General features: G+C 41.8%; 1 protein-coding gene and 1 non-coding gene across 4 annotated transcripts in view; both read right to left on the bottom strand.

The window, feature by feature from the left end:
* Positions 1–18416, bottom strand: part of PDXDC1 (pyridoxal dependent decarboxylase domain containing 1) — a 51682-nt gene that overhangs the window by 30353 nt on the left and 2913 nt on the right. For 2 of the 3 annotated variants that reach the window (XM_078439762.1, XM_078439761.1), the window contains exons 2-5: positions 4953–5026; positions 4356–4421; positions 2307–2387; positions 383–529 (exon numbers count right to left, since the gene is read on the bottom strand). In XM_078439762.1, the coding sequence (XP_078295888.1) occupies positions 383–529; positions 2307–2387; positions 4356–4421; positions 4953–5002 (344 nt within the window). In that variant the 5' untranslated portion in view covers positions 5003–5026. The remainder of the gene's footprint in view (positions 1–382; positions 530–2306; positions 2388–4355; positions 4422–4952; positions 5027–18416) is intronic. The other variant, XM_078439763.1, reaches the window with a different exon arrangement.
* On the bottom strand, positions 1714–1783 carry LOC132689831 (small nucleolar RNA SNORD45). Its single transcript, XR_009615177.1, has one exon. It is a non-coding gene; the product is annotated as a small nucleolar RNA SNORD45 (small nucleolar RNA).

Here is an 18416-nt window from a genome sequence, read left to right as displayed (position 1 = left end):
TCATGGCAGCATTTTCCTTCTACTAAAGGAGAAGCTAATCCTTTGATTAAAAATACCTGCGACCACTTTCCTGCTCTTCCTTCTATAGACAAGTGTCAAGTAGGAATCCTAAAAATAAGAAACTGCTGACATTATCCAAAATGTATGTGCTTATGTTCTCGGCTTTTGACATAAGCTAGTTCACTCATTTATTCCTCCTAACCATGCCATGAAACAGATACTGACGTTACCCCCATTTAACAGCTGGGGAAACTGAGGCACATGGATTTTTTTTTTTTTTTTTTAAATGCAAGCCTTCCAAGAGGGAGGGGAAAAGGCCTACATGAACTCAGGCAGCAGAGCTCCAGGAAACAGTCTGTACCCAACTCATATATGTCCTTACCTGAAAATCCTGCACAGCCATAAAGTAGTGTCTGATAGTATCCTAGTTGTGAGTTTTCTAAGCTTCTCTTTGTCCAGAGTTGAAATATAAGCTCCCAGACTATGCCCCAACAAAGCTATATGACCTTGTTCTCCAATATTCTGGATTCTGTTAATCAAAATCATATTAAAAAGTGTTAGTCAAAATACGAATAAAGGAGTAAGACAAAACCTAGAGATATGGCATTTCTACAGAAATCTGTCAGACTTGAAATCCACCTAATGGCCTAGAAGGCAGAAATCCAGATAAGTTTACAAAATTCAATGCGTAAAAAGTAATGATGATCTAAGGAAGATTTTATTGAATATCTACTACATATACAAACTGTGAATAGTTTTATCCGCCATTTTTTAAAAAAACAAGTGCCTGCTATAAGAACGCGTGTAGAGCTGAGACAAAATGTGCAGAAATTAATTTTTTTAAAGAATCATTAGACGAAGTCAATTCCCTGCATTCAACAGCTACTTAAAACAGTACAGCAAATTCAAGGGAACCAGGTATGTTTTATGTATCATTAAAATGGATGGAATACCGTCCCTTATAAAAAGTAACTATAAATCAGTAAGAAAAAGACCAAAAAAATTAGACAGGATACTGGGCAAAGGAGATAGTTCATAGCAAAGGAAATATAAATGGTTTTTAAAACATATAAAAAAAGCCACTTAACCTGATTCATGAGAAAAATGCAAACTCAAATTATGCTGAAATACCATTTCTCACCATGCAGACTGGCAATGGTCCTTAAGTCTACAAACAGCCTTGCAGGCAAAGGTGTGGGGAAAGAGCTATTCTCACGTACTGCTGGTGGGACTGTAACCTGGCCTAATTCCATGGAGGGACACTCGGCAGGAGCTATCCAAATTACAGACACACAGCCTACCTGGCCCAGAAATCCCACTTTCAGGACTTTCATCTCCAGAAACACTTGCTGGGATGATAAATGACACACGTACAAAGTCACTGGCTGCAGCAATGTTTGCAACAGGGAACATGGACAGGCGACTAGTTACATAAAACACCGTTCACTCATCCAAAGTAAAACGAAGCAGCTCTTCCAGGAGAGTGCTCCTTGTGCACTGATATACAGTGAACCCCGAGACATAGATGACGAAAGCAAGGTGCACAACACCAAACGGCGTTTACGTACTGGAGGAAGGGCAGACACTCGGCTTGTGTATACGTACACACAGAGTATCTCTGAAGAGTACACAAGAAGCTGGCAACGCCGCTGTCTCTAAGGAGAACAAGAAGCTGGGGAGGAAGAGTACGAAGGAAATACCCCCTTTTCATTCAAGGTCACTGTCATTTTAGAATTTACATCAACTCTGGATTCGGCTAATACGTGTCGTCACATCGCTGACTGAAAACTGCCTTTCTGTACTCTTTGTAGCTTCTGATATTTGAAAACGGAGAATGACTTACTCCAAAAAAATTAAATTTAAAACAATTAAACATGAAACTAAATAGGGAGCTAAGCTAGATGAAAAAAAATAAACGGAGGTTTCACAGACAACAGGGCCCTGCCACCAACAGATTGAGCTGTGGCACCTGTTAGCGGTCAGAAGCCGCAGCACGTCAGCAGAAGCAACCGGAAGCAGAAATGCACACAGCAGTTATTCTCTGGTCCCTCCGCCAGTCCCTCTCTGAGAAACGATGCCATATAAGCTACAGGATTTCGTTTTCGTAAATGCCTTCCTTTTACGAAATATATTACCCAACGTATATTAAATGTCTCGCCGAGAAGAGAAAAAACGGACATTGTTTTAATATCATGTGTGACTGTGAATGAAGCACAGCTATTTCAGCAACTGGTCAGAATGCAGTCACTATCAAAGTCAAGGTCACATATACTTTCAGAGAGAAGCTGCCAACTGGGGTCCATTACCGGGGGCTCTGGGACTCCTCCTCTTCCTCTCCGTGCATCAGATTCTGAACTAGCTGGAGGATGCTCACCATATCTTGTCCACTGCAGAATCAAAAGAGAGTTGACAGACAGGTGGAAATAGCTCACATCCCCACCACTCTATTTCCCTCATTTAAACAAGCTGTGGTAAGTTGTGTTTTCTGTTTTGTTTTTTAATTGAGTAGCTAGAGGAGAAAGGACGTGTTGGAGATACAGGATACAGCTTTTAAAAACAAACCTCATATTAACTGAATTCTCAATATAACCAGCTATTTAAATCTACTATCCAAATAGGAGACTGAGTTCTGAAAATTTCACCAGGATTACATTAGCAATATTTGTCTACCTGTTCATTCGAATCCAAGAAGAGTATTTAAAAAGCATGTTATAGGAACCAAAATAGTCCTTTTGAGATGCTGGAAGGTCACAAAAGCAGCAACCATACTCCAATGCCACTGGTATGGCTAGTTTTCTTCCAGGCAGGGGTCCTGTCTGTTCTAACCGACTGAAACATGTAACGCAAACATCATTTATTACCTCTTCCTCAAGCAGGGAAACTAGAGATCTGAGATCTGCTTACAGTATAAACAGGTTTACTTCCCAGATATGACATTAAGTGCTTATTACGTGACTGTCTGAAAGCTAATGCGAAGAACGTCAATGGCTAAAGTAGTAAAGCAATGGCAAGGCGACTTGCAGTAACTCTAATGAAAAGACATTATCATTCCATTAATGGGACTGGACCAAGCAGTGAGAACTAATACCAAGTTGTCTTTTTCAAAAGCACCGCCAAAACAAGGCCAAAACCAATCCTCCCCAAGGTGCTGACCCTCATGTGACAGGGGCTCTGGTCCTCGGACACTGTGTGGGGAGTGGGGGCCCACCAAGTGACCTTGAGCAAGCCTTTGAACTCCCTCAGACCCTACATTACGGAACTGTGAGGATGCAATCAGTGCATGAAAAACATTTAATGCTGTGCCTAGCCAAGCGCTATCTCAGACGTTGGCATTATTATATTAAGTGTGAAAGCTCCTGACCTGTGGCTTTAATGCCCTCCCATTTGGAGCATTACAGATGTTCCTGGTAGTATCTCTTCTAGGGAAACTTCTGTGGGCTTAATAGAACACTTTCATTCCCATCCACAGCTCTGGGTGGAAAGGACTGACAGGATTTGGCTCCCACTCTCAGCTGCAGAACCTACCTTACAGCTAGAGGGCTTCAAATCGGCACCATTCAGGCAACCAACAGGAGCACCTGTCTCAAAATATTAGTATCTGGGTGTGTCAGATAGGACACCTAATGACACATTGTGTCTTTCCTCCATACTTTCCTTTAGCAACCTCGTATATATTCATACTCAGGTCAAAGGACAATTTAAGGGAGTTGTACTGTTTACCTATGTGCAGTTTCCTGGTTATAAAACAACAGAAGAAACAAGCTTGTTTGAGGGAAGTGGGGCTGGGACTTTAAGCCACACTGAGTGCTAACATCCTGTGAAAATCCTAGTTACACGGCTACTTATTTTTCCTGTTATTTTCCCTGCTAGCTTAAACCACACACGCTTGACAGATTGGTTTTAGCTGCCAAAAAAAGAAATCACTCTGCCAACAAATGATCAAAGTTGACATTTTCATTTTACTTTATTATACAAATAATAACTCTTATCAAATTAAAGTATCTCTCACCACAAAGCTCAGTCTACTGAATAGATAATGGGTTTCAAGGAGGAACGAAGTATGATAGTCGAGTTATAGTTACAAACTTGTGCATTCACTTTTGAGTCATGAGGTTGTTAATTCTGAATGGGAAATTAAATTAAATTAGATCCTGAATGGGAAAGGGGAAGAAGCAGGTAGATTTCTCACCAACCAACCAATGGCAGTCTGTTTTCCTGGTGTTACACTGCACAGGACGCTCAATTTGCTCTGTGCTTATCACAACTAAAATTATAAATCAACAATGGTTTGTAAAATCTTGGTTTAAAGAAAACACATACCCTAACTAAAAGTAGGCACCTTCACTGCCACCTACCTGCCTTGGAGTGGCCCCGGAATATCTCCTGATACCAGCTTCTTTCCATTTTCCTCCTCTGTTCTTCTAATTTAAAGGAAATAAAAAACTATGTCACCAAATTGCTAACATCTGAACAGGCCAACAGGTGACAATCCTGCCTGTAACCTCTTGGTAACTGATACAGGATTTGAAACACACTTATCACATCTCTTCTCCTACCCCTATCACCCTAGCCCCCAGTTGGGGGTACAGGCTGAATCTCAGGAAAAGAACATGAAAAAAAATGACACTTTTTAACCCATTTCTTGGTTAGCCGATGCCCTCTAGGATATAAATATACAGTAAAAAGTATTTATAGATTCAAATCAATATATTAAGTAAATGAAACTCTTAAGAGGCAGAACTGAAAATGCTAAGTCCTGCCCCTGAATTTCAAAATCCTTTCATTACAAAGTACCTTCTACCCAAGACAAACACCGTCTTTCCAGTCAGGTGAAGCTCAACTACGCGTGACATTCTGAAACCGAGAGGAGTTTTTACCGGCAGGAAACCAGTGCCACCAGCTTCACAACAGGCTGAGCACGTTTCCTAGGGTCACTGACGCCCCACGCTCACCTCTGACTGTGCTCCAACATCTTCATGGCCTCCTTCAAGTTCTTCCCCATCTCAGCCAGTGTAGGGTCTGCTATCTGGCGAAGTCAAAAAAAGGTTAAAACCGGGATAATCCTGTATTATTTCTGCAACATAATCCATGCAGAAAAATTAAATTCAAGTCCATTTTCTTCTGGATTTAATATAAAACACACAGATTTACTGTAAAGTACATGTGATTAAAAAATTCCAAAGTACGGGGCGCCTGGGTGGCTCAGTCGGTGAAGCATCCGACTCTTGATTTTGGCTCAGGTCATGATCTCACAGTTCATGGGTTCTAGCCCTGCTTGGGATCCTCTCGCTCTGCCCCCCCCCCCAAAATAAATAAAACAAACCTTAAAAAAAATAAATTCCAAAGTACAAACATAACATTAAAAAGTCCACTCCCTAAGGGATGCCACTCAAGTTTGACATGTATATTTCCAAGTTCTCACCTAACTCATATGTACTCCTGCAACTTGCTTTTACTTTACAGTGAATATGGTTCCATATCAGTAGTATATCCACCTCATTCCTAGTAATAACACCATATTCCACTCTATGGATTACAATCACTTAACTGGTAGTGAATTAACGTTAGGTTATTCCAGTTTTACACTTAGAAGCGAGGTCCAGAAAAGTCTGTACAGTATGCTACTTGTTTTACTGTTGTAGTAGGCTGAAAAATGCCCACACCCACCCTCCCCCCCCCCCCCCCCGAAGATATTCACATTGTAATCCCTGGGACTTGTGAATGTTACCTTATGTGGCAGAGTCTTTACAGAAGTGATTAAGTTGAGGATCTTGAGATAGTAAGATTACCCAGTATTTGTCCAGGTGAGCTCTAAATGCAGTCACATATACGCAGACAAGAGAAGTAGAGGGAGACTACATAACACACACACACGCGCGCACGCAGGCTGTGTGAAGACAGAGCAGAGAGAGATTTGAGGTGCTGGCCTCAAAAACTGGAGTGATGGGGCCACAAACCAAGGAATCAGGGCTGGCTGGCAACATACTGGCTCAAGAAGGGGAAGGACTCTCCCCAAGAACCTCTGGAGGGAGTGCAGCCCTTGCCAACACCTTGATTTCAGCCCAGTGGTACAGCTTTCAAACTTCTGGCCTCCAGGACTGTGGGAAAATACATTTCTGTTGTCCTAAGCCACCCAGTTTGTGCTAATTTGTCAGAGTAGTCACAGGAAATAAATACTCTCAGAAATCTGGGAGTGATTCCATACACTCTGGAAGCTTACCCAGCTGGTCATAGTGACTGCCTCCAGAGAAGGGAGCTTCTGGAAGGACAGCCATCATCGTATCAGGAGTCTTTTCAGCTCATTTCCTTTTGATTTTTTGAAATAACATTTTTTAAATGTTCATTTATTTTGAGAGAGAGAGAGAGAGAGGCGCGCAGAGAGAGAGAGAGAGAGAGAGAGAGGCGCGCAGAGAGAGAATCCCAAGCAGGCTCCACACTGTCAGTGTAGAGCTCAATGGGGGGCTTGATCCCACGAACCCGTGAGATCATCTCATGGGTTCATGGGATCATGACCTGAGCCAAAATCAACAGTAGGGTGCCCCTTTATGTTCTTTTTGGATTTATTACCAAGTGTCCTACTATCTCACATTCAAAAAATAAATTTAAAAATATTTTTCAATTCTTCTTTTTAAGGTTTAGTTTTGAGAGATACAGAGACAGAACATGAGCAGGTCAGGGGCAGAGAGAGAGAGAGGAAAACACAGAATCTGAAGCAGGCTCCAGGCTCCGAGCCGTCAGCACAGAGTCCAATGTGGGGCTTGAACCCACGAGCCGTGAGATCATGCCCTGAGCCGAAGCTGGATGCTCAACCGAGCGACCTAGGCACCTCTAAATAAAAAATTTCTTAAATCTTACAAAATTAAACACACAAACTCATTTTCTTTTCTTTTTTCTTAATCTCCCTAGCAATCTTAAAGCAGACAAATTCGTTGTCTTGAATGTCTATATGAGTTGGGTTATAAACAGTTACAGAGGCTCTCTTCTGTTCCCCTCTTACTTAAGTGTATGCCAAGTGTATTTATCCTCTGTTCTCTTCATATTTCCTACTGCACCTAATATTATATGGAGTAAATGTACAATAGGCTGTATTACAGTTAGTACTGCAGTATCTCCTCAAAATTGTTTTTAAGAAATTCTACTCAGGGGCACCTGGGTGGCTCAGTTGGTTGAGCGTCTGACTTCAGCTCAGGTCATGACCTCGCAGTCTGTGGGTTCGAGCCCCACATCGGGCTCTGTGCTGACAGCTCAGAGCCTGGAGCCTGCCTCGGATTCTGTGTCTCCTCTCTCTGCCCCTCCCCCACTCATGCTCTGTCTCTCAAAATAAACATTAAAAAATATCTTTAAAAAAAGAGATTATACTCAGTCTATCAATGTAAGTATAGAAAATGTTCATTCTAGAAGAGACCTTAGGGATGTGGTCCAGGGATTCTCCACTTGTGTTCTTCTGAGTCTTAGGACTCTTGGGAAGAACTCTGGAAAAGTGCGGATGGGTAGGCAGGTGGGGCTTTCAGCTCCCAACCCTCCATTAAGGAGATCAGATCCGTTTCATAACAACAAGAAGAAAATTAATGAAAAGAAAGCAAAGAAAGTATAACATGTAAAGGTCCAGTCTGCCATTTTATAAGTGAGGACTAAGACTCAGAGAGGTGAAGCGAGTGGCCTAAGGTCACAGAGCTGACAGATGGTGGAGTGGTGCCAGACCCCGGGTTTCCTGGCTCCTTTTCTATTACATCACAGTGACTCCCAAAAGGGATTACAAAAATAAGCATGTAGCCATGTCCAATATGATTTTTACACAAGACAGAAAAATCATTCTAAAAATGGTGTTTACAAGCAACTCCACAATTTAAATGTAACCATGAGATGGGTTAGAATGCCATCTAAAATGGTCTCAGTGTTCTCAGTCAATGATCATGAGTGGGATACGAGGAACAGATAATGGTCTGGAGAATTTATCTTAACTCCTCAGTCTACGGCCACGTTCCTTATTATTCTCACCTCCTGTGACACTCCAGTGTGTCCCCAATCATTTGGCCAAAGGAAAAGACAAACAGTTTTGCTTGATCAACCACACCTCGATGTTTCATGCTTTTAACACTTGCCATGTCTGAAATGCCTTTCTGCCTTTTCTCTCTCCAGCTATTAAATCACAATTCAGTACTTCCAAGAAACTGTTATGGATAAAGCCATTTCACTCTCTCATATTCTCTTTAGAGGTATCAATACGGGGCACCTGGGTGGCTCAGTCAATTGAGTGTCTGACTCTTGATTTCTGCTCAGGTCAATCCCAGGGTTATGGGACTGAGCCCCACATCAGGGTCCATGCTGAGCATGGAGGCTGCTTGGGATTCTCTCTCTTCCTCCCTTTGCCTCCTCCCCTGCTTGTGCATGCTTTCTTAAAAAAAAAAAAAAAAAAGATATCAATCCCATTTTTTCTAGGCCAAATAAGCTGAACCTGTTGCTTGACAAACACAATTGTATTTATTTATGGGGACAATGGAACACAACCCTTGAAACTGGGGCCATTCTAACATGCAATTGCTGCTTATGATTCCTTACATCCTCTACTGCGACTTGTTTTAGAGACGATCCTTCCAGTACAGGTATTTTCTCCAATTAGATGATAAGCTTCCTGAAGGCAGTGATTCAGACTCTTACTAATTTTGATTGCTTTTGTAGGACAAAAGGTATCCAGTCAGCTTCATTCTCGGACTGTCATGTTACCTCTGAAACCCCTTAGGAAGCCACAGCATAAAGGGCATCAACATACAGGCTCTAAGAGCAACACAGCTAATGTTCCTATAGGATTGGAACACATTTTTCAGTTAAGAGTAGACAAAATAGTTGACTTAGTTTAGAATTCACTACTTATGAACTATTTATTTTAAACACAGAAGTCACATGTGATAGTGAGATGTTTACACGGTGAAAGGTGGGGGGGAAATGCAGCTTCACGCTCTCCCGTGTGAGTCTTTCTCTGCACAGAGCACATGCTCATTGAGAGGAATGGCCTGCATTTATTTATTTATTTTAATGTAATTTCTTGTCATTGGTTTCCATACAACGCCCAGGGCTCAGCCCAACAGGTGCCCTCCCCGATGCGCATCACCCACATTCCCCTCTCCCCCACCCCCATCATCCCTCAGTTTGTTCTCAGTATTTAAGAGTTTCTTATGGTTTGTTTCCTACCCTCTCTGTAACTTTTTTTCCCCTTCCCCTCCCCCTTGGTCTTCTGTTAAGTTTCTCCAGATCCACATATGAGTGAAAACATATGGTATCTGTCTTTCTCTACCTGGCTTATTTCACTCAGCATAATACCCTCCAGTCCCATCCATGTTGCTGCAAATGGCAGGACTGCATTCTTTCTCAGTGCCAAGTAGTATTCCATTGAATATATAAACCACATCTTCTGTATCCATTCGTCAGTTGATGGGACACTTAGGCTCTTTCCATAATTTGGCTATTGTTGAAAGTGCTGCTATAAACATTGGGGCGCATGTGCCCCTATGCATCAGCACTCCTGTATCCCTTGGAAAATTCCTAGTAGTGCCATTGCTGGGTCGTAGGGTAGTTCTATTTTTAATTTTTTGAGGAATCTCCATGCTGTTTTCCAGAGCGGCTGTACCAGTTTGCATTGCCACCAACAGTGCAAGAGGGTTCCTGTTTCTCCACACCCTCGCCAGCATCTATAGTCCCCTGATTTGTTCATTTTAGCCACTCTGACAGGCGTGAGGTGGTTATCTCAGTGTGGTTTTGATTTGTAGCTCCCTGATGCGGAGCGATGTTGAGCATCTTTTCATGTGTCTGTTGGCCATCTAGATGTCTTCTTTGGCAAAGTGTCTATTCATGTTTTCTGCCCATTTCTTCACTGGGTTATTTGTTTTTCGGGTGTGGAGTTTGGTGAGCTCTTTATAGATTTTGGATACTAGCCCTTTATCCAATATGTAACGTACAAATATCTTTTCCCATTCTGTCGGTTGCCTTTTAGTTTTGTTCATTGTTTCCTTTGCAGTGCAGAAGCTTTCTACCTTGATGAGGTCCCAATAGTTCATTTTTGCTCTTAATTCCCTTGAGGCATGGCTTACATTTAAATTGTTCTGGCTTCTCCTCTCTTTTAGGAAGTGAAGTTGGGGGTGGAGCAGGTGGCGAGAAGTGGGTGGGTCAAAAACACAGTAATGCTCCAGTAAATTAAATGTGAATATGTGACCCCAATTCCACAAACCCTCATGTGCTTGTTGTGTTAACTAGGGTTAATATTACGCTCTGTCAGGCAAGGAATGCTCTGAGAAAAACATGTATTTGTTAACTGGTTCCTTAAAACTAAAAACCATGCCTCCATACGCTTCTAGTGAGAGCAGCCATGATTATCTTACTAACATTTCACACCCTCAAGACCTATTACAGTGCCAGACGCGGCAGTTGGGTGGTAAATGTTAATAAACAACAGCAAGGCATCAGACAGACACAAACCTACATGAGAGAAACACTGAGTTGTATAAAAATATTTATTATTTGGCATCTGGATGGAGATTGTTTCAGGATCTGGAGAGAGGGAAAAGATAGCATTCTGTGTAAAGTTCCTAGGAAGAATGTCCTTTTTTTTTTTTTTTTTTTTTTTTTTAATTCCTTAGCCCCAAGCACAGGGTCTAGCACAGAAAAAGGGCTCAATAAGATCTGTGATCCTTAATAATTACTAACAGCTAACAGACTGCTTACTATATCCCAGGCATTACGCTAACTTACCACTCTAAATGCATCACTTCTTCACTAACCCAAAGGCACAGATCATACGCTTTAGGGCCTGTACTATCCCAGAACCAGTGCTCTTAACCACTAGGCAATACTACCTCTCAATTTTATCAAATAAGTAAACAAACCAACTCACACTTGGAGAAAGCCTTGAACTCAAAAGTCATAATTAGAGCTAAGGCCTCTTAAGGCATCTTAAAGATGATCCTTGTGTGATTAATGTTTTCACCTAGATAAAAAGTGTATCAGAAGACTCTCCCTATTGGTAAGATTTCACAGTCTCAACGACATGACCCAAAACTCAGCATCCAAACCAGGGCATTTTCAAGAGTGAAAGGAAGCACTATTAGCAATTAAGCCATGACAACAGGTATGATGAGCTGAGACAGTCCGGGCAAACCAGGCCTTCACTAAAACGTTCACCAAAACACTCACACCATCGCTCCACATAGTGGAGCCCACGCAAATGTTTGTGGCCATGGCTGTTTGAGTTATAAGGTAAAATCAAAGACAACATATAATTTGCAAGTAGTGCCCCTGAAGTGCAGGTATTGGGACAACAGGTTTCTTTGCCTGCCTCTAAACACCTGAATACATTCTCCCTCATTTAGATCTTGGGTCAAGTGACCTGACTAAAAATCTTTTCCCAGAAGTTGTTTCCAGAAACAACTGGAAAAAGGTCCCTCTGTTAATAAAATCACCAAGAGATTCCAATCATCCCCCCTTTTGAGGCCAGGGGTCTTTAGTCTGCTTCCTTTCCATTGTCTTTCCTTCTGACCTTAAGAGACAGTCCAGGTAACAGCACATATGAATGTAGTGTTTTAAGATGCTTTTCCAGGGACACCTGGGTGGCTCAGTCAGTTGAGTGTCCAACTTCGGCTCAGGTCATGATCTCACGGTCTGTGGGTTCGAGCCCCGTGTCGGGCTCTGTACTGACGGCTCAGAGCCTGGAGCCTGCTTCGGATGCTGTGTCTCCCTCTCTCTCACTTTGTCTCACTGTCTCTCAAATATAAATGTAAAAAAAAAAAAAAAAATGCTTTTCTAGGAAAGGGAGTGGTGGCCAACTCAGACATCTGAGCTTGGACTCGTACAGTCTCCTCTCACCCTGGGTCGCTCAGCCTTAGACGCTCGCAGCAGTCCTACTATTAAAAAAAACAAACCAAAACAGAGCAACGAAGCATTTACAGAGCGTGCATACCTAATCAGGAAACCTAAATACTCATTACTGAGGATTCAGAGACAGCTATTAGACTGCTAGTCAGTAGCCTGTACATTTACGAATTACATTTCTGCTACGGCTGATTCTGCTGTGTAATGAAGTGGGTTCATTATTTTTGCTTCAATTATATCGAACATAGATGCGTGGTAGGGCTTAATGCAATTTCAAGGCTCCTAAGAAGAACCACTCAATTGTTTGTATGGTGATTGTCACGGAACTGAAACAGCTCATTGTGTAAAACGGGACCCACCGTTCATCATTTTAGAAGCATTTTTGAGAGCCATTTTTATACTAGGTGATTTTCATCACTTCCAGTCAGTGTGAAGTATTAAAATATCCTGTCACTATCAGAAGAAGAAATAACACACTTGTAATGTTCACAAATATCGCCAATTGAAGTTCTCACAACTTAAACGTTAAAGGAAAAATGTCAAGAGTCAAATGCAAGAGAAAACAGTAAAGGAAGTCGGGGAGTAATTCTTGAGTTTTCAAAAAGCTAGTAGGAAATTCTAAATTCATCTGGAATAGGGCTGCACAGATTAATGAAAAAAATCACTTATTTTTGCTTTTGGCTAGAATTCTATCAACTCAGTATGAAATAGCACTGTATGAAGTAGCATCCTACCCTTATGTGGAATACATTCTATTTATCATTTTGTTCGATTTCATTTTTCAACAACTTCTGGTCATGACCTGAGACACTGATTTGACACCCCACCTGCAGGATGCAACGTGCTGTATGGATGTTGGCAATTAGAAACAATCAGATAAACAATCGTTTGTTAATAAAGATTACTTACTATAAAGTTGTTTATAACAACCTTTCGAAAGTAGAAACTGCAGTAGAAAAATAATAATCTTAGGGCATAAAATTTGGGAACTATTGCTCTACAGTCACTTTTAAAATGTTCTCAGCTTTCAGGGTTCTTGGGTGGCTCAGTTGGTTAAGCTTCCGACTCTTGGTTTTGGTTCAGGTCATGATCTCACAGTTTAGTGAGTTTGAGCCCCACACTGGGCTCTGAGCTGGCAGTGCAGAGTCGGCTTGGGATTCTCTCTGTCTCCCTCTCTCTCTGCCCCATCCCCTACTCATGTCTCTCTCAAAATAAATAAAGAGTTAAAATTTTTTTTTTTAATGTTCTCGGCTTTCAAGCATGCTTAAACAAGCTCTTGTATACACTTTCTTTAGTTGAACCAAGTGTGACACCAAAATTATATCTTTATTTTCATGTGAATTAGGGGAAAAAATAAGACCTCAAACTGAATTCACAGACCCCACTGCTTAGCAAAATCTAAGTTAAAAATAAAGTGGGGGCAGATTATGCGAACAAAAAACAGATCTGGGATCCACTGTAAAGAGGCACAAGGGAACTTCTCAGGGAGATGCAAATGTCCTGTATCTTGATGATGCTGACGGTTATATCTCGGTATACAACTGCCAAAACTCAAACTGTAGCATTAAAGTGGGTAATTTTACTGCATATAAACTGTCCTTCAATTTAAAAAAGGTAGGTCAGTGGATTTAAACTCAACTTAAAAGAAATAGTAAGCAAATAATAGTGCGAGTGGTATAGTGCAGTGGCAAAATTCAAAAATGGTATACAAATAACTGCTATTTGGGAAACACAGAGAAGCCCCCATAAAGAGGGAAAAAGGCAGTCTAACACGATTTTAAAACGTATACATCACAACATTCATCAATACAAGTAAACGATACTGTAGTTTCATTAATTTTTTCAGGGGAGGAACATTCATAACCAGAGTTATTAACAAAGAAAAACTGAGGCACACGAGAGCACCAGCTGCTCATATTGGACAGAAGACTGTGGCGTCATCAAATGCCGATTTACAACACACGCGTTAGACATAAAAATCACCACCTTTCTCCAACAGATCACAGCGATCAGAGAAACCTTCAAAATGCTGTGTTTCTTACATACCAACGACTGTGGCCTTCCACATCTTCCTAAACAATGTTAATCCCAGAGAGTGATAATTGTGCAACTGTCAACTCTCTCAAAATCATTGATTTTCCTCCCCAGTGAAAACAGAAACAGTGCCTGCCACCCAGCACCAGTTCCTCAAGTACCCCAAATGCAACACATTTCTGAGAAGCACCCAGAACACAGCAGCACCTGCTCCTCTCACGTCAATGTCAAGAGAAAATGACAGGGATCTTCTGGGAAGTTGAGAGAGTGCCCCGCAAACCTGGCTTACCTTTTTGTAATCTCAGTTTCTGCATCTGTAAATGCTTGTGCCTGATTTTTAAAGAAAAGCTTTTCATTAAGAACTAGGCACTACCGTCTGTCTTCTAAGAACTGGATACCCCTGGAAAGTCTCATTTTTAACTATCACGGACTCTCTGCTTGAGTGTGTGTGGGAGAACATGAAGATACACTGCAATTACTGGCTCATGAAGTAGCATAATATTCCCGGTTGAAGAAGGACATGCAAATATTGCATAGGGCATTAATACTTAATCTTACTAATTCATCAAGAAGAGAAGCAGAAAAGAACATACGGGAAGAAGAAGGGGCAAAAATACACGACCGAGAGGTAAAAACCTGGTGGAGACAAGGAGGCAGCCTTAGTAACTTCAGATCAAACCTGTCACAGAAGTATGCAATATGAGGGTTAAAACACAAAAACAAAAACAGAGCATTCAGATCACTCGCGTGAAGATCTATGCTGGGAATGCTAGGGGTCCAAGTCTAAGTTTCAAAAACTGTATTCCCAGAGACCGCTACTCTGAAGAATCGATTCACTCAGACTTTGTATCATGAATAAATACTTCCTAACAACTACACAGATGGAAGAACACCGCATACCAGCCAAGCTCTATTTCTGTAACGTTTACTAGTTTATCTGGAATCACACACTTATTCTAGAACACAAGAAAACTGCTTAAAGGAAAGCATGCTATAGTCACTGGAAAATGTAAATCTTTCACTGAGATATGCTTCTTATTGGGAGTCTTTCCTAGAACTTGTTGGGGATGGAATCAGAAAGATAAAGGTACCCATTATCCTCATCAATGTCACTCTGTCCTACACTGAATTGGAAGTTTGTAGAATTAATGTTGCTGGCCTTATCTTCTTAAGGAACCCATCGATTCTGAAGCCTTTGTATCTATGTGTCTTTGGACTTTCCAGGTTGAACTGTGTGAAACTGCCAACGTTCAACTGTTTTTTAAATATATTAATTAATTTAATTTATTTGAGAGAGGGCGCAAGTGACCAAGGATTGGGGGGGAGAGAGAGAGAATCCCATGAGGGCAGAGATAAAGAGGGAGGGAAAGAGGGAGAAGGAGGGACGGAGAGAAGAGGAGGGAGAGAGAGAGAGAGAGAGAGAGAGAGAGAGAGAGAGAGGGAGGGAGGGAGAGGGGGGAGGGGAGGAGGGGGGGAGAGGGGGGAGAGGGGGGAGAGGGGGGAGAGGGGGGAGAGGGGGGGAGAGGGGGGGAGAGGGGGGAGAGGGGGCTCACCCAAAGTGGGGCTCACCCTAAGCAGGGCATGAGCTCACCTGACTCAGGACTCAAACTCACCAACTGTGAGATCATGACCTGAGCTCAAGTCAGATGCTTAACTAAATGAGCCACCCAGGTGCCCCCGTCTTTTTTTTTTTTTTTTTTTTAACGTTTATTTATTTAGTTTGAGTGAGAGAGAGCACAAGCAGGGGAGGGGTAGGGAGAGGGGGAAAGAAAGAATCCTAACTCTGCCAGTGCAGATCCGAACTTGGGGCTTGATCTCATGAACCATGAGGTCATGACCTGACTGAGCCACCCAGTCACTCCTCAACTGTTTTTAATGTACAAAATTACATTTCATAGGACTGCACCTAATATAATGTCCGGTCTCACTAGGATCCTGAGAAGCTCACTGTAGCTAAATGTTCAGGTGTCATGGAGTTGCATTTTAAAGTGAAGGCTTTATTTTGCTGTTTCTGCTTTTCTGCATATAGGAAGAAGATTATGTTGGAAAAGCATACTCCTCCCTCAGTCATTTGAAACTCAGAATGCATTTTCCACAGAAATAAAATGTGGATGGGATCCCAGGCTAGACCTCAAGGACTATCCAACTTTAAGGCAACTAAATACTTAACACTTAAGAAGGCAAAAACGACTGCAAGAACAAAAACTAAACAATAAATTAAAAATAATATTTTAATTTTGAATATTGCTTAGAAAAGAGCGATTTCAGATTGTGGACATTTTCAAAGTGATTGGAAGCATATTTGTGATGTCTAACTTCAAAATATGAAGATTTCCTTTCCCTTAATTTATGTTCTACCAGGAGTAATATGAGGCACAATCATATAATAAAGTAAGCATCCACATTTTATTTACATTTTTAAAACACTCTAGAAAAGCCAGAATTCTGAACTAAATATTCTACCTAAAGAATCTCTTCCACAGAAATCTTTCCTGGTCACTCAAGTTCATGCATTCCCCATTTTTTCCTTGATACTTTTTAACCCCTCCTTGTTATACAAGGACTTGTATAAACATGTATGCCCCTACCAGAACATAACCTCCTGCGAGGATCGTGTCTTATTTACCTTGTGTTTCTCTCAGCACTGGGCTCTGACCATAGTTGGCCTTCAATAAAAATTATAAATCAAACCAGGTTACTGCTTTAGTAAAAACAGCTGACATTAAACTCAAGCAACTCCTATCTATAATTATAACTCATCATCCTAGATATGGTGGAGCCCACACTGGAATGGGGACCCTCTACAGCTCTGCACTGACTACCTCCACCATCCTGAATAATCAAAAATCACCGGGACCGTAAATTTTTAGGATCAGGAACTCTGTACCCTGTTTTCCCTGACACCCAACATTTGATAATCATTTACCACTTTAGCCATCATGCACCTGTATGCAAAACCCTCACATGATGATGATACAGGGATCAGCTTTAAATGAGTACTAAAATTACAGGCTATCCTCCTCTCCTGTCGCCTTTTCTATTTAAGATCTACAAAATCAGACCACAGAAAATAGTTATTTCAAACGTGGCTAACAGGGATTCCTTAGTGAGATTTTAAAATAAAAAACAGAATAGAGATTCTGGTAGTATTTATCACTAATAACCAGGAATGTTCCAGTCATGCTCCTACTGCTCCTTGTAAACTTACAAACAATACGATGAAAGAATTTTCCAAAATCAGGTCCAAGGGGGAGGGGGAGACTTTTGCTCAGAAAGAGTACAAGAAAAAATAATGGGCTGGGTTTTTAATTGTTTAGATCAGACCCAGGGTCAAAGTTGCCTCTTTTATTTATTTTTTTTTTTAATTTTTTTTTTCAACGTTTTTTATTTATTTTTGGGACAGAGAGAGACAGAGCATGAACGGGGGAGGGGCAGAGAGAGAGGGAGACACAGAATCGGAAACAGGCTCCAGGCTCCGAGCCATCAGCCCAGAGCCCGACGCGGGGCTCGAACTCACGGACCGCGAGATCGTGACCTGGCTGAAGTCGGACGCTTAACCGACTGCGCCACCCAGGCGCCCCAAAGTTGCCTCTTTTAGAGACAAGCATCAGACCTACGACAAGTAAACGAGCCCCTGTCTAGAGCGCTGTCCAACACAAAGGTCTGTGGTCATGGAAATGTTCTACAGTGACAGTCAGGTAGTGTAGCCACAAGCCACACTGTGACTGAGCACGTCAAATGTGCCGACTGAGGAACTGAATTTTAGCTTTCATTTTATTTTAAGTAATCTAAATTTAAGTTTAAGGAGGCCAACGTGACTAGCGGCTACCGTGCTGGACATACAGCTCCAGACTCTCCAAGTCAGTGGTTCTCAACCAGAGGCAGTTCCCCCAGCCCCCAGGGAACAACTGCTTCATCCGGAGACTTTGGCTGCCACACTGTGGGACGTGCTACTGGTAGAGGCCAGGGATGCTGTCAAAATAAACATTCCACAGGACAGCCTCTCCCAACAGAGAATGAGCCCACAATGCTAGCAGTGCTGAGTCTGAGACACCCTGCTTTCAGTTTACTCAAGGCGGGGGGAATTAAAGTAAACGCAAATAAAACGCGGCACGCTTTGTCTAAACAGAATACCCAGGAAGAATGAGCTTTTCCAAGCAACAGAAAAAGGTCCGGGCTGTGGGACAAGTTAAAAGTAGCAAGTTTTTGCTAAAAAAATGTATGCAGGTGTGTTAACTTAATAAGACCTACAGCATCAGAATAATTCCTTCTTGTCGCATTTTTTTTTTAAACTTTAACCGAAGTAAACTCTGTGCGACTATGCAAGGGGCCTTGTTCCTTATGAGCTGGACATACGGTATTGGGGGGCTGAGGCTCCCCTACCTACTCTTCCAGTTTAAACTCCTTGCCCCTTCAACTGACCTATCTGGTTTCTTGAGACCTCACTAATTTCAGAGACAGCAGACAGTACTGAGAGAGAAAAGCAAGCAAGAACACAGCCCTGTTGTCGCAGGTCTCCCACC

The sequence above is a fragment of the Panthera onca genome, chromosome E3, assembly GCF_046562875.1.
Source record: "Panthera onca isolate mPanOnc1 chromosome E3, mPanOnc1 haplotype 2, whole genome shotgun sequence".
Taxonomy (NCBI): domain Eukaryota; kingdom Metazoa; phylum Chordata; class Mammalia; order Carnivora; family Felidae; genus Panthera; species Panthera onca.
The sequence above is the reverse complement of the archived record's forward strand: the minus strand, read 5'-3'. Positions and strand labels throughout refer to the sequence as shown.